General features: G+C 32.5%; 1 protein-coding gene across 2 annotated transcripts in view; it reads right to left on the reverse strand.

Annotated features, from left to right (window-relative positions):
- LOC106476991 (sodium/potassium/calcium exchanger Nckx30C-like) overlaps positions 1-17,041 on the reverse strand; it is a 125,409-nt gene that overhangs the window by 43,135 nt on the left and 65,233 nt on the right. For both annotated transcript variants that reach the window (XR_002609778.1, XM_013937636.2), the window contains exons 3-6: positions 7,929-8,031; positions 6,404-6,732; positions 3,037-3,234; positions 1,539-1,682 (exon numbers count right to left, since the gene is read on the reverse strand). Coding sequence is in view for 1 of the 2 variants with exons in the window: in XM_013937636.2 (XP_013793090.1) it covers positions 1,539-1,682; positions 3,037-3,234; positions 6,404-6,732; positions 7,929-8,031 (774 nt within the window). In the remaining variant the exon portion in view is untranslated. The remainder of the gene's footprint in view (positions 1-1,538; positions 1,683-3,036; positions 3,235-6,403; positions 6,733-7,928; positions 8,032-17,041) is intronic.

Consider the following 17,041-nt stretch of genomic DNA (forward strand, 5'->3'; position numbering starts at 1 on the left):
ATTGTTTTTGTCAGTGTGAATGTTTCTTCTTGTTGTCAGTAAGCATTGTCTAAGTATTTTTCTCATCATGAAGTTATCATCTTCGAATCATTAAGAATAGTATTATGAATTTTTGGAACAAAAAAGGAGGAAGATAGGCAGATTGGGAGGCCTGGACCCCCAAGGACCCTTTCCCTTATACTTACGCCTTCTTATAGAATATTAAAGAATACAGTTATTAATGTCTAGAAAAATAGAGGGGTTGTCTGGAGCCTCTGGACTCCTCGCCTAGATTCGCACCTGCTTACACGACATAAAAAATACAGTTACACTGTTATAAATTAGAAATCTAACACAATGTTAAAATACCAGTAACTTTATAATTTATTTATCACTTAAGTAGCCATAGAGATGGCGTTGGGTGCTGTCGACAAGTTGATCCCCTCTATTCAGCAAATGCTAATTAGTGAAATTGGCCGCCATTTTCAGTAGCTTTGGCATTAAAATGACAGAACGAGTAAGTTTGATAGCACTGGGGGTCAAACCCGAAACCTTCGAATCATGAGATACCTTCCTCCCACTCCCAATAACCAGACCACACTGGAGCAGAGTTGAACAAAACTTAAGTAAAAAAGTAAACTTATAACACTAAAATCAGGTTACGATACCACCAGTGGGCAGAGTACAGATAGTCCAATATGTAGCATTGTATTTAACAACAAAAATACATAATGGCAATATTTGGATTACTCGGTTAGTTGAAGCAATCAAAAATAATAATAAGCAGAAACCCTAATTTCTATTAGTTGGTTATTTTGGAGACAGTCTATTTAATCGTAATTTCGAGTCATCGATTAGTTTTGTGATACTAGTCTATGTAACTGATGATCATAACTAATCAATTAAGTCGTCATGCTCTAAAGGTATACCATCTTAACTATTGAAAATTTAGTATTCTAAGATGCTTAACATATAGTGAATGTATTAAATGATTTTCCCTTATATTTCGTCCTCATTCAATCAGTCTGATTCAAATACATCTCAATGTTATTAATACCTCGGTAGTTTAAGTATATGTGTAATTTCGTGTTTGTAATATCTAATATATTAATAGTTTCATTTCAGTAGTTTGTTACTAACTCTAATAACTCCTGAAGAAAATCCAGAAATTGAATAGTAATTCATTCATAATTATATTATAGTTACCTCCACGATCTTTACATTTAGTTAATTACAGATACGTTATAAATCACCCCAAGTGGCTCATTGATAACTTTGATGACTTATACATTTAAACAAAATGTATAGCTTCGAGCTTAAACGCAAACAAACTTATAATAAACATCTAAAGAATAATTTTAACAATTTTCGAAATTATTTTTTAAAAGTGTTGTAGTGAAGTAATTGTAACTTGAATAATTAATATCTTTGCTGAAGGTTTAGAATCTATATGTAACGGATAAGATTCTACACAATAAAAAGTTTTCGAAGTTAACTTTTACTTACTTTTAAAAAGGTAAAAAAAAACACATTATCAATTAAATAAAAGAGAAATAAACCTTCCGTCGCACATCTGGCAGGGTGAGCCATAAAGGAAAGATAATTGGAGCCACAAGAACGTAGTTCAGTCTTTTCCGCCAAGTGGTGGGCCAGCTCATGTCTAATGGCTCTTCTTGTTGCAAGACTTCTATTTGTTGTACCTCCTGAATAAAAAAAGTAGCGTGTATAAATTCTAATCCGATGTCATTAATCAGGTAAATGGAAAGTATTTTTGCCCCTCAAAACCTTTTTAATTTGGCTCATAATAGTAATATAAACCATATAATTGATTTGTATTTTCTTGTTTGAACATTTTTTGAAAAAAGCAATAAGTTGTAGTAAGCCGTATAAGCTGTTTATACTTAAATAGATCCTTTAAAAATTGTGTTTTGTTTGTTTTTTGAATTTCGGGCAAAGATACTCAAGGGCTATCTGCGCTAAGTAACGCTAACCTTTAATTTCGTGTTTCACAACCTGGTATGCTAGCCACTAGGTACACCCAGCCCACTTGATTCTAAAAGTTGCATCCGTATAACAAAATCTGTGCACTTAGGATTAGGAATAAACTACAGATGATTTTGATTCAGGATATATTTGCTTGTTGTGCTCCTGCAGATTTTTTTTCCCTTTTTTCGACTTATTTTAAACGATATTTCGAGAGTTATGCTTTAATGTAATATCATCGTCTGGTGTTAAAAGGGTCATTAATAATAATGATGATAAAAAATTAACTTTATAACAAATGTATTTCGGTGATCGAAATATACCAGGAATATAGCATCATGTAAATATTAAAACCGTATTCAATAACTTGGAATTGATCGATCTGAGCGCATAAACATATCCCAGTCAAATAAGTTTGTAATCAGTCGACCACCACCTGTTGATTGTAAATGGTAATAGTTTATATATACAAAATTTTTATAATACTCTACTATTAAAAATTGCAAGGCAGAATAATAATTGATATCAACACATCCTCGGATATAAGGAAACCACTGAATTTGTATTAAACATAGACTTTATTAATTTTAATACCACACTAAACATTGAATCTGTGTAACAATTGATGTTCTATAGAAACCTTTTTTATTTGTGTAGTTCTGAGTGTTGTTTCACTGATTTAACATTAAAAAGTAAATACACATTAACAAAAATATTCTAATGACGAGCATGGCTTAATTGAAAGTTCATAATAATAATAGACGACAGCGATGTTTGTGTCAAATTGTTGTGTCCTGAAAAAATACAGCCATGGATATTTTGTTTCTTTATGTACAGATATTTTTGTTTAAAAGCTCGAAATATAATGTCAAGGAGACTCGATCTGTATAAATTGAATCACTTTCACATAAAAAAAAGAGTTGTTCGCTTGCTGGCATTTCGCGCAAAATATGTACAGCTAACCCTTTGATCACTATTATTGGGGGGGGGGACATACACAAAGCAATTCATTCTTTTAAATTTTGAGTTGTCTTCTTGCATCAAAAATAATACATAATGAAATGTTCAGCCTACCGGAGCAGAACATAACTCAAGGACAGCAGCTGATCCAGAGTCAGTAGTTATTGTACACACGTTGTTGGGTGTGCTTCCGCTAGCAATACACTCGAACTTCCTTTTGTCGTTAGAATCTCTAGATATCTGGCCCAAATCTGTAATACTTTCGTTGAGTTCACTACCAGACAAAGGTGAGAGAGGCACCATGTTACCTAGCTATAAGCCAAAAAAAATAAAAATAAACCTAAGTAAAGAACGTTGTTAGACAAAACATCTGAATGGATGGTTTCCTTTCATCGTAACTTATATCTTTGTTTTTATATAACCATTAAGAAGATGATATGACAACACTGAAATTCTTTCAAAGTTAAAACTTTGTGTGTGATATCTTGCATAAAAACAACCAAAAATTTATTTGTTAAGCATTTGAGATATCTATTTGATATTACCTTCAATCATCATAATTTGGAATGTTTCTAAACTAAGTTTTCTTAATCTCCAATTTCTTAATGTTAATCTCATGTTGCTAATCAAAATAAGTAAATTATGATATACCAATATTTTCGCACGAACAGAGCAACAGCATAAATGTGATGTTTTTGGACAATATACTATTAAATTAGTTTGAATTCACGAACATGATCGAACAAGCATGCACAGCATTAAAACAATGATTTTAATACAAATGCTTAAGCTGATCATATTATAAAGTGATGTACAAACACTTTTTAATTCCAAAAATGATTTGTTGTGTATTTTGTTTTCCGTTGTCTTATCAAATATTTTCAGGCAATGTAAACCCACCTGAGTTTGAAATTCACCGTAAGATTGAACCACAGACCGTAAAATTTTAAAGGTGAATAGCACATTCTGAGAAAACAAAATACGGAACAAAGAAATGGGGTCAAGTGTTCGTAGTTAATAAATGATGGTTGTTGTTTTAGAGCAAAGCCACACTGGGCTATCTGCTGTGTCCACCGCGGGGAATAGAACCCCGTATTTTATCGTTGTAAGTCCATAAACTTACCGCTGTCCCACAAGGGGACACTTAATAAATTAAGTCAAAATATTTTTTCCGTCCACAACTAAAACATTTGTATAAAATACATTTTCAAAATGACCCCTCATCAAAATAACTCATTTATTTATAAAAATAGCAGGAATGTTGTTGGGATCTATAGCAAATTTATTTGGAGAAACTGCATCAATAGTCCCTCATCCTTTCAGCGTGAAGCAAATCAGAAAGATCAATAAATCTTATTTTCTGTACTTAATCAACCACCCCTGAGAAATGCAGAACTGTATCTGAACTAAGAATACTTTTCTTACTGTAAATATATTTCGTGCTAGTTAATTTAATGAACTTTATAAATCTGTCTTATGGCTTATGAATAGGCACTTTCCTTTCCACTTCGTTTACTCGATATATATATCTTTATTACATTAATGTAGATAAATATCCAAACTTTATTCAATCACGTCTCAGTCAAACAAGAATAAAGCGAGAAAGGCAGTGAATGAGAATGATAAAAGCGAGCCCCTCGGTCAGTAATTCAAGAAATTACATATCATGCAATATTGAACACTTTACACATTTCTTGTTTTGTTATATATGTTATGGTTTAAACAACATTTCAGTTGGCAAACTTAAAGATGTAATTACGCATGAAAGAAACAGAAAGTTCAGTGAGCACAAGTCACACACGAAACGATAAGGCAGTTAACATAGTGAGTTTCAAAAAATGTACAAAATATTCTTTTGAAAGCACTATTCGATCAAAACATTCGTCAAATACCTGTGCTTATTTATCTTTTGTTTTGGATATTTGCCCAAAATGCACAAGGATTACTTGCGCTAGCCGTCCATAATTTTGTACTGACACTTACCACCAACTCTTGGGCTACTCCAATAGAATAGTGAGATCTAACTGTTACACTGAAGTGCAAGCATTACTCCAGTTATGGAAAACGATTTTGCAGCAACGAGACGAGAACCACGGACCCAAGGGTTCAAAGTCCAACTCGCAAACCATTAGGCCACGTTGGCCAATGTCATGTTTAAATGTCATGTTTTAAATCTGAAAAGCTGGAAGTAAATTTCAACTAGATTTATCTTTCTTTATGGTCTTCCTGCAAACTAAAATATCCGAGTTATCTTTATTTTATCTTCAGGAGCGTAGTTAACCATCACATCTCAGCTTGTATTCAGAACTGTTTTCATCTATGTCCTTAGCTATTTAGTTTAAATAATATATTGAAGGTTGTTTTCAACAAACCCAGAAAAATAAAAATAATGATTGGCTTTTATACCTTTGCTCTTTATATTTTATAAACGAGAAAGTTGAAATAATAAATATATTAAAATATTTAAGCCATACATTTTCATATTCTACCAAACCTCAGCATTTTTAGGCTGCGACAAACTACTCTGTATAGAGTCACGCAATCTAAGGCATGAGATAAACAGCATGTAATAGTTTTAGATTAGTAACACAAGGGAAACCCTTTTTCACTATATATATTAATGCAATTATCAACTAGAAAGTTTGCGATATGTTACTAACTTCTCTAAGCCTATGATCTGCATTTTGTCTTCAGCCAGTGAGATCTTGAAGCGATCATTTGGCACAAGATATTACTCACATTTACAAGGGGGTTACTGAATCAGAAATCTTCTGTTTCTGCCTTTTGATATCATATGTGATTCCTGCTCCACGTGTGAAATAATGGATAAAGCTGTGTTCTTCTGAGCTCAGCTGTTTCTTAGCTATTCTGCTAAGTTATGCACATTCTGGCGTCATACATTTGGAACATTTTGATAAAACTTCAGGAAACAACCTAAACTGATAATCACAACGAAAAGATACTAGCAGAGTATTGATTCTACCTAAAATGAATTGCTAGACCCAGCTATAGAGAAACGAATATTCCATAAATTATTCAATAACACACAGTCCTTGGGTGATCAGTGAAGAAATATCTGCTTCGATATTTTATTTTTTGACAATGGATCTTAAAATTCTTTTATTTCTATTATAGAATGAAAAATATATTTTAAATGAGTGTATACTTAGGTTTGTTTGATGAATACAATATTATTAATATTAATATTAAATAAACGGAAAACGTAAAATCACACATGATCCGATTTAGTAATAGTAACAACTTACATCTATATAACATACTTTCTAAAAAATATATAATAATTTTCATCAGAATATCTCCTTTACTGTTGATTCTACTGAACTCTTTTCTTCTTCTTTTTTGTCCCTAATGATTAAGTTTTATTTTTCTCTATTTAAGCAAGAATTCAAGTTTTATGTAAAAACCAACAATAGCATGTAAGTTAAACAAAGTTTGAAGGACATTATTTTGTACGACTTACCTCTCTGTCATGAGAATCCTTGTCTTTATCCTCACCAAGTTCGGTTTCATCTACGGAAATGATTTCTGTACCATCCTTGGGTGTACAATTATGGACGTCTGTTGATGAAACGGTAATTGTTACAGGATGAACATTTTTACAGGAGCAATTCGCGTAAGTAGCACAAGTAGAACAAATAGCACACGCTGTGCATAATTTGTCACCAGACGGAGGTCTGTAACTTACAGTGCTGCCGTTTGATTTCTCTGTGCTTCGAGGCTTTGTTGCTTCCAACAAAACACGCAATGAGGCAATGGCGTGTAGCTGCGATGCTTTCTCATCAATTTTTCCTGAAAAATGAAGAAATTCTTTTAACTTACAATTTTCTTTGGTTACTTTGAAAATTTAATTGTTTTACTTCAAATAATTTTCAATCAACAGTTTTTACTTGGATACTTCAGAAAAAGTTACACTGTTAAAAAAATAACATGTTTTATAATGTATGATGACAGGCCCGTCTCCAACTTTTCTCCCTTGGGAGGAGGGATAGTGGAGCTTTTATGGGGACCAGTGGATTATACAGTGATATGGATTTATAGGAAAGGTAATATTGCAATCATGTTTGTCCCACCTAAGTTTACTCTTGGCCATTTAAGAAATATCATAAGATTATTAAAAATTGTTTATCTGATTTTTGAAAGTGCTATGGAGAATGAACTTGCTTGGACCAGAGTGAAATTTGGGGGTGCCCAGTCCACCTCAGCATCCCTCTAGTAGTGACCCCGAGTTAAAACAATTGTAAGTTACGAATATTTAATAAGGTGTAAGCATTAAATAGCAAACAACATTCAACAGAAAAAAAATTAAACGAGAACTATGTTTTTATACAAAGATAAAATATAACCAGAACTGCGTTTTTGTACTCAGACAAAAAAAAACTGAAACTGAAAGAAAATAAAACCAGAACTATATTTCATACCAAGATTTCATTCAAACGTAACTATGTAGTTCTTAACTGTAAATACATAACTGGATTTAGACTTATGTATGAAGTTGTATAATGAAAAATCCTTTTTAGTTATTGAATTCAAATTATTGTGAACAAACAATAACAAAATTTATTGTTCAATAAAACTGTTATATTTTCTCAGAACCTACAGCCCGTTTATTCGTTAAATTATTGCAAATACACGCATATGAGATCGATATCTCATTTCTACATCAAGAAAAGAATAAGAATGGAAAATGAAAACCACTAGATTGAGAACGAGTTACATTAGCTCACTTTATAAAAGTTCCATATGGATAACAAATACAACTGTAAAAATTCCTCAGTTTAAATGGATTTTTTTTTGTATATATAATGAAAAAAAACAAAACTTTTCTGAAGTGCATTTTTCACAAAAAAAATAACGAAATTTGAAATAATGGATTTTCGAACTATTCGAACTAGCACTTCTTTTTAATAGCAAAAATATCTACGTGTGAATTGTTTTTTATTATACTCGTCCAATATCATGCATAAACTTCCACGCCATGTACTCACCATCATGCATGGGGTCGATAGAGTGTATCATCAACTGTAGTAGACCTTGGCGAAACTTGCTGCCAGAGTGAAGGATAGGTCGACTCATACGCCTTCTACTCAACTGAAACATACATATACACACACATATATGTTTTTATTGAACGCAAATCCTCATAAGTCTACAATAAGTTTGAGCTGTTGCAGAAGGACCACAAAATTCCTATAACATTTGGATCTCACGTATTATATGTTAATGTATGTCCTTAACTTTGCAAAGCGTGAATAAATCCGAATACAACCCTATTATGTACCTCAAAATAATGACACTCAACTAAAAAATATGGGAGACATGGATGATGAACTCACTCATTAACTGAGATATTAATATAAAAAGAAAGTTCGTTTTATTTCCAAAGAGATTTATGTAACCTATTAAGCTCAATCTTTGAATATCACTTATATATATTAAATAATTAGTGATTTTCATTGATTTTTCGAAATTTCGTTTTATAATGCTTTTTCATTTAAAAAGTCTCAAACAATGTGTCCTAGAAAAGAAAAAAAAGTACATTGTGTATGTTTTTTTTTCAAAACATGATTGCAATAAGAATAAAAATCACTTATAGCAATATATATATATATATGTTACTTTGTTTTGTAGAATAGCATATTCTCATTGGAAGTACAAAGTCGATGAACATTGCCAAAGAAGTTCTGTAACAATGTATAAAGAACATGAATTTAGTCTCTCATATATTGGCTCCTAACGGTGTATTTTATAATATTTGCATCTTATCTGTATTGTAAGAGTTATTTTCTGATGTATTTGTAAGTACATTATCACTGTACATATATTGTGATATCAAAATCATCTTGGTTAACAAGAAAACTAATTCCAGAATTTGGAGCGATGTAGGAGTGTGGTCTATGTCAAGGTGAAATACAAACATTAAAAAACAACAAACAAACATATGAAAACAAATCGTTTTCTTCATAGATTTCTTATCTTTATTTATCACAATTAAATGTGCATGTCAATTCAATGATTTTGATGTAAAGAGAAGCAAAAGAAGTTTGAAACAGATAGACGTCTCATCTTTAAAGAAAAAATTAAGAGCACTACTGATTATACTCCGAGTTCAAAGCCTGTTTTGTCTTTGGCTAATGCTCTATGGTTAGATTTAATCACTCGGTATAACACTTCTGACGTAGGCGCTTTGTTAGTCTTTTCAAGACAACAGAATAGTTATTATTGGTCAACAGACCTCATGGAATCACCCAAGAGAAGATCTTTGCTTCAGACAAAGCAATTATTAATGGTACCACATGGTGAAATTTGTAAAATTAAATAGATAATCAAGGCTCTTCATTACTCTGGATACATTAGTCCAAGAGCAGATTTACAAAACAAAAATAAAAAAAACCTTAAATTATCAAGTTACTCTTACCTAGAGATTTCTAATGATATTAAACTTGCTTAAGAAATCTTCCAATTGATTAACTTGCCAAACTCAAAGTAGAAATAAGTGCTTTTGTTTACTTCTACTCACTACAAAACAAAAGTCAACTACAATGAATAATATGCATAGCCAGCAAGTAACAATGGGTGGATGGGATTGCTATAATCTAATCACAAAAATATAACTGCAACTTTAAATGTATTTTAATTATTGTCTTATCTACAAACTTGGCTCTTTAACCAAAACAGAGCACACTGTCTGGATTTAGATTTCAGCATCATTAATCGAATTTTAAAGTTCAAAATTTTCGATAAAACGGACACTTTCAATTTCCAAATACAAATATTCCAGATAAGCATTGTTACAGTGTTTATCATACAAAGTTTATTAGCTACAATACAATTTGTTCAACATCACGATACTTTTTAAATAGAGTTTGTAAAATCATTCGTATGTTTCACAAACGAGGTTTCTCTTATCGCATTTTAAAAACAGAATTAATATAATTTTGTTTTGAATTTCGCGCAAAGCTACACAAGGGTTATCTGCACTAGCCGTCTTTGATTTAGCAGTGAAAGACTAGAGGGAAGACAGCTAGTCATCACCACTCACCGCCAACTCTTATGTTACTCTTTTACCAGCGAATAGTGGGATTGATTGACACATTATAACGACCCCACGACTGCAAGGGCGAGCATGTGTGGTAGGACGGGAATTCGAACCCGCGACCCTCATATTGCGAGTCGAGCTCCCTAATCACCTGGCCATGCCAGGCCGTAATTACGTGGAAATTAAGTATTATTCCTCCTGATGACTATGTATGTGTTTAGATGTTTTATAGAACATCATGATATTAACAAAAGTTTCGCGTCTACCCTTTAATTCATTTGTAAATTATTTAAAGTAATTATGAAACGCTTTAGTATATTCACCAACATTGTTTCTACTTCCTCTTTGTTTGAGCTCTTATTACGCATGGTTAACGCTAAATATATTACAGTTCCATACATGATATGGCATTATATTATTAATTAAATTACACCAATTGTTGCTTTATTTGCCATACATACGATTGTTGTAACTTTCACTCTAGGTCTTATTATTATTATTGAACTTTCTCGAGACGTGCCATATTTACTTTTCAGATATTACAGGAGATTTTACTTTAGTTATTACTCCTTCTTGCCTCCTCCATGTCTGTAAGTGACAAAGGTAATGAAAAGTAGGAGTAGTTATATTAAACACATCTCGTAGTATTTTCAAGATATTGTTTTATTTGTATGACATTTAACGTTCTTGTATTTTAATTAAAGAACCAATATTATAGCTCTTTACTGTACGATTCAGTTATTCATTTTAATTATTATTTTGTATCTTTATAAACATTGATTTCTGGATGTATTCTTCAAAATATCCTCCATACCTTAACATTAACACGTGTAGAAGCAGTTTATCTCCGATAATATACTCCTCTAAAGTTATACTATCTGAATTATTTAATGGATTTTAATTGATCACAATACATTTTTAGGGAGGGTTATGGAAAGTTCTGTTTATACTCGGTTATACTATTGTGACATTGTTCAAAGAGCGTTTAATTTACGATGGTACTTCAATCAAGAAACTAGTGTTCTGTAAGTAAGATGTTGTTATTCATATTAACAGTATTGGTTAAAACGTTTAATAAATCTTATTTTATTTTTTATAGTTTTTGCTATTATTCTTTTATCAAACAGATTTTTCTGCTTTGTTAACTTAATATACGTATTTAGGTTAAAACTAAATTTCCTACGCTGGCCAATCTTAATTGGATATCATTCGGATTACGACCGAAAATATAGTTAACACTGAGGTTACCCAACTGATGAAACAATGCATTCAAATTTGTACGAGTAAGAACGTAAAAAAGTTCATTTAATTAGCTATATTCATTACCAAGCTGGATTTTAGTCTCACTCTAAGTTGTTAGCTTGCTTTGATCGGAAGTTAATCGTTACATATGAGAAAGATCGAGTATCTATCGCTTTAGTGTTGTTGAATGACAGTAAAATTTACTATAATTATGTCTCTGTAGATAAACATGCTTTTTTGTTGTTGTTTCTTATTATTCCTTTCTTTCTTCTTCTTCCAAACGCTTTTCAATCGATCGCCATTCCTTGACTTCTTGGTGGCTAAATTTGAAATGTGGTAGGGTTATACCTTGGTCCAGTACGCCCAATCATCTTTTATATTTTTTTGTTTAAGCCTTTTAAAGGATTTTATGGAGTCAAAGGTCAAACAACCCAAAAATGTATATTTACATATTTACAGCAATCGAAATGACAATTGGCACAAATATAAATTTTCATGTGCCCAACACACTGACAAACAAACATATTGAATTTTCCCATTTTGAGTCTTTATAGGGGGGTCCTAGGCCACAAAAAAGCATAATTTTGTTTTTTTTTGGTCAATTACTCAACTATATTTTGATCAGTTTACATGGTATATAGTACAAATATGCTTTCTACAGGTCACACACATTGACAAACAACAATGGTGGACTTGATAATTACAAAGGGCTCAAGATAAGACAAAAAGCTTAATTTTAGGATTTTTTATTGACAATTACTCCGCCGTATGTCGGCCAAGTTACATGGGATTCGGTACAAAGATATTTTTTAAAAGATCACATACATATACATGCAAAAATATGGGATATGCCAATTTTTGGTCATTTTAGAGGAGGTCAAAAGGTTAAATAAACCCATAATTTTAGGAGTTTTGGTCAAATTTGAATTTGATACAAAGTTAATTTTCTACAGACAACACGCACTTACAAATAAAAATTTTGGATTTGCCCATTTTTCTGTGTCTTTCACGATTTTCCTGGTGTCAGAATTGGCCATGTTGGTATTGCGTGGCGGAGACATGTTGCATTCGCCAGCGAAGGTTGGAGTCTTTAATTTCCAAGAAAAACATCAATAAATTGTGGTTCCTAAAATCGGATATTTTTATTTTTTATTTTTACCTGATTTGTTTAGTTTATACCGAAATGTGGTGAACTAAAAATGACCGTGCGCTTCATACTTGCTGGTCGTAGATGCACTATAGCAGTAACGGTTACATGCCACTATTTGATCAGATTAGAGAAGCTCAAGATTTGGCAGTAAATGCTATTGACTATTCCACTTTCATCTAGTCTATAAGTTAAAAATTAGAGATGGTAATGCGCAAAAAGCACTGTAAAGCATTGCGCGAAAATTTCAAAATAAGCACGCAATTACGGATTTGTAGATAAGACAAAGATCTAAGCACTTGCTAACTAGTTTATCATCATTGTTTCATGCCTAAGCCAGTGAATAAGAAAACTCTTTACCCCTATGATTCAGCCTTAGGTCTGGGCTTCCAGCGCTAGAAATCTGGTTACGATACTGGCGGTGGGCGCAGCATAAATAGCCTATTACGTATCTTCGCTTAACTATAAACAAAAACAAAAATCTTGAAGTTTGATTACAACGTAGAACAAACCTGAATTTCTTATCAATTTAAGGAAGATGAGCTGTATGTGGAAGTATGACAGTAAGAAAATAATTTGTCACTTATGCACAAGTGTCAAATTAAGTGAAAGAAGGAGTTATAATGGACTTAGTTCAAACATAAGATGTCGAAAAGTGTCTTGTTTAATTGTAGACCATTGTACAAGACGTATGATTCACAACTGATTCGCAAATGTTTACAGAAAATTACGGTGACATATGCAACGTTCAAGTTCATTCCAAGAACGCTTAGTGGCTATGCCCATCAAAGAAGATGACTGAGGTTGCTGTAATTGTCCTTTAAAAAATGTTAGACAATACGAGTATGATGAATTACTTTATTAGTGATTAGAAAGAGTTCTTCTGTAAGAATCAAAGGACACAACCCACCCGAAAGAGAATGATACCGATATCCTTATGGGCCATCTCTATTAGCCTGAACTGTAGGGACAACATTAGCAGAGTTTAATGCCTTTTGCAGTTTTCATTATATTTTTACTTTACAGTCAGTAAAGGAAAGGTGGTTCACCAGAGACCATCACATGCTTTCAGATTTTCGTTATTTACAGTTTGTATTTTCCTTTTTGCATCTGAGATAAGCGATTTTTCAACATATTGTTGGTTACCATGTGACAAGTTTTGTAATTTTATTTACATGATACAGATGGAATAGTTGAAATTTGACCGACTTTGAAGAAATTGGACAGTTGTAACACAATGCGACATCTGTTGCACTTATAAAACTGTCTCTATACTATCTTTGCACTTCCTTTGACGTCAACGGTTGGAGGCCATGGTTTTACCCATTGTCAGTCTCTTCTCTTGTACTCTATTTATAGACTTTGTTATCGTAAGACATCGTTAGAAATGGTATTTCATAATGATGGTCGTAGTAAACTGCTCTTAATTTTCAAATTAATTATGACATTACTAAATTTATGCTGAAGGTTTTCTGTATGAAGTCAAAGCAATTTTGAAAATACAAATTAATACAAGTTATTTGACAGTCACTGCTCATATAAAGAAGTAGTGGAACAGTATGTATCATACATTTCCACATTATTTGACCGAAATGTTATAAACTATGAGAAGAGTGTGTAACAGCGTTTTCCAACGCAAAATATACCTATATTCAAATCATGACGATATGTTCTACCTAATTAAATTGGAAAACTAAAAAGATATGCATCAACTTCAGCCACCTCCTGGACCATCCAGAGAGAGATATGCAATAAGTCTTACCATAGTTGTGGTAAACAAAATGCAGCGTCATGTAGCAGGTGAAGATCCATGAACACAACGTACAGTGGAGAAACCGTTCACGTGCGGAAGGCAGTAGTAAGCAATATAATTAAGAAGAATCTCCATCTCCAAAAGTGGCACAACTACATATCCCTCAGACCGTCACATAGTTCAAGCAGCTGGAGAATAATACGGGTATTCATGCTATTCTGTCGGAATCAGCTAATATAGATTTATGTGCGATTACACTATTGAAACGAGCGCTGAGAAACAGTAGTCCTCCTACACTGGATGAATTATGGAATGCACGCAGGGTGGAGTAGTATGCTTTGAACATAAAAATTTTACGATGGGGTCATTTACTATGGCAAATACACTCCATGGATAGTGTTAAGATGCATGTGGTTTTGTTTGTTTGTCGTTAAACACAAGGCTACACAAAAAGCTATCTGTGTTGTGCCCTCTGCGGGTATCGAAGCCCGATTTTCAGTATTATACACCCTTAGACTAACTGCTGAGCTACCGAAGGTACGTGGTTCTTAAATAGAGTGTGATCAGACGTAGCGATTTGAATTGTAACGACGTGATGAGGCTCCAAAATAGTTTTAATATTAAGTAATCAAATTCTCTAAGGTTCAAAGAATCACTCCACTCATTACAGTGCAGTCTAATTTACAAATGAAAATAAGTGGGATGCTTTACAAAAGGTGCGGGATCCTAATAAAATGGGTAGTATGTGATATAAATTCGTAGAAGAAATAACCGGCGAAAAAATAAAATGTATACTACTATATACCAAGAAATGATTTAATCAAACAAATAGGTTACCGATCTCTAGATTTTCGATTACAAATTAAAAAAATACTACATAAGATTTTTTCAAAATTTGTTTGTTTGTTTGTTTTGAATTTTCCACAAAGCTACACGAAGGCTATCTGCGCTAGCCGTCCCTAATTTAGCAGTGTAAGACTAGAGGGAAGGCAGCTAGTCATCACCACCCACCGCCAATTCTTGGGCTACTCTTTTACCAACGAATAGTCTGATTGACCGTAACATTATAACGCCCCCACGGCTAAACGGGCTAGCATGTTTGGTGGGATGGAGATTCGAACCCACAACTCTCAGATTGCGAGTCGAGCGCCCTAACCTTCTGGCCATGTCGGGTCTTTTTCAAAATTTAAAATAAAAACTGTTTCATATCCTTAAGGTAACTCAATGTTCTTTTATGATAAGAAATACCAAAACTGAAAAGCTCTTATGATTTGCCCTCCCTCCCTCCAGTGGCACAGCAGTATGTCTGCGTACTTACAACGCAAGAAACCGGGTTTCGTTACCCGTGGTGGGCAGAGGACAGATAGCTCATTGTGTAGCTTTGTGCTTAATTTGAAAACAAAAACAATCATATGATATGAAACATTTTGCATTAATGTGCATATTTTCCTGTCTGTTGCTTATGCTGAAAGTTGTTTTATATTTGAATGTTTTTAATTTCATATATCTATCCCTAATTTTTACATATTTCAGTAATTTTGTTTATTAAGTTTATTAAGTGTTGAGTATATATACATAAGTTTATGTTTCGTCTGATGTTTTGTTTCTAACACAAACAACAACTGTTTTATATATTACTGTGTGAGCTTTTTTCTTTTGGATAAAAGTTAAGGTAACTGGCAAGACATAGTTTGACTGGATGATTTTTCTAACCTTTAAATAATATACATGAAGAAGTTTATGAAGGGGATCTGGATGAATCTAAACTGTAGATTAAACTAGTATTGATAAGAGGTAATAGTAAAACTAAAATATTTCCAACTAAATAGATTTTGGAGTCTTGTACCAGTTTTAATCCTCTCTTCAATCTCTGTCTAGGTTCACTCAACGTTCTACACAAACATCGTTTTCTCGAAGGATCTATTGTTTTGATCCTCAGAAAGCTCAAAACCATCAATCTCTTCACTATTTTATGCTCCTGTATTGTATCTTTCACAGCGAACTGTTATCAAATTGAGAAGTTTGGAAATTTTGTCTGTGCTGGGATTTGATCTTGGAATATCTCCAAGTGTTTCCAAGTGTAAAATATCTTCTAAAGTCTCGTTGCTTGCGCCGAACTTCTGTAGTAACTACGTTTTTTGTTGTTTTTTTGTACCAAACACCATTGGTCAGCATTATGCAATTTCGTGCAAATATCAATAAAATAGAATGAAATAGCAAATATACTTGAGAGTAACGAGTGTTTTACATCCATTAAGAGTTATTCAACTTGATATTTTAAAATGACATTATACTTCCCTCAACAGTTATGCCTTCATGGAAAATTAAATGAAATGTGAAAATATTTCAAAGAAGCAAATTACAAAGCTTTATAGCAAAGAAACTTGGTACTGTCGAAACTGACACCAATCAAAGCAAACTTGCATTTATATCATTAACATATAGCAAAAAAATATTTTTCACTCGTGAAAATTATAATTTTGAGGTTTATTAGTAAGAGTTTAGTTGAACTGAAATAAAGGTAAAAGGAAAGTAGAATATAAACTTTAAGCACAAAGTGAAAATGTATTAAACGTCCTTGTCCTTATCGATAGACACAAAAAATGCAAAATTAACATAGTTTCCAAGTAACAAAGCTAGTTTTGTGAATGAATAAATGAATTAAGATACACTAACACATAATATTATATATCAAGAATATTGAGTTCATAAGCGAATGATTGAATATTTCTGACATGAATGAAAATAATTTACAACCGTAACAGTGTAAGATTGAACATGACATTGAAAAAAGGTAATATAAATTTTTAGCCAACTTCAACAATAAAAGTTGCGAGGATTTCTTAACATTTCTATTGTGAAGCTACAATGATTGTTTGTTTGTTTGTTTTAATTATGCACAAAGCTACACAAGGGCTAT

Source organism: Limulus polyphemus, unplaced genomic scaffold (assembly GCF_000517525.1).
Source record: "Limulus polyphemus unplaced genomic scaffold, Limulus_polyphemus-2.1.2 Scaffold7, whole genome shotgun sequence".
In the NCBI taxonomy this organism is placed as follows: Eukaryota; Metazoa; Arthropoda; class Merostomata; order Xiphosura; family Limulidae; genus Limulus; species Limulus polyphemus.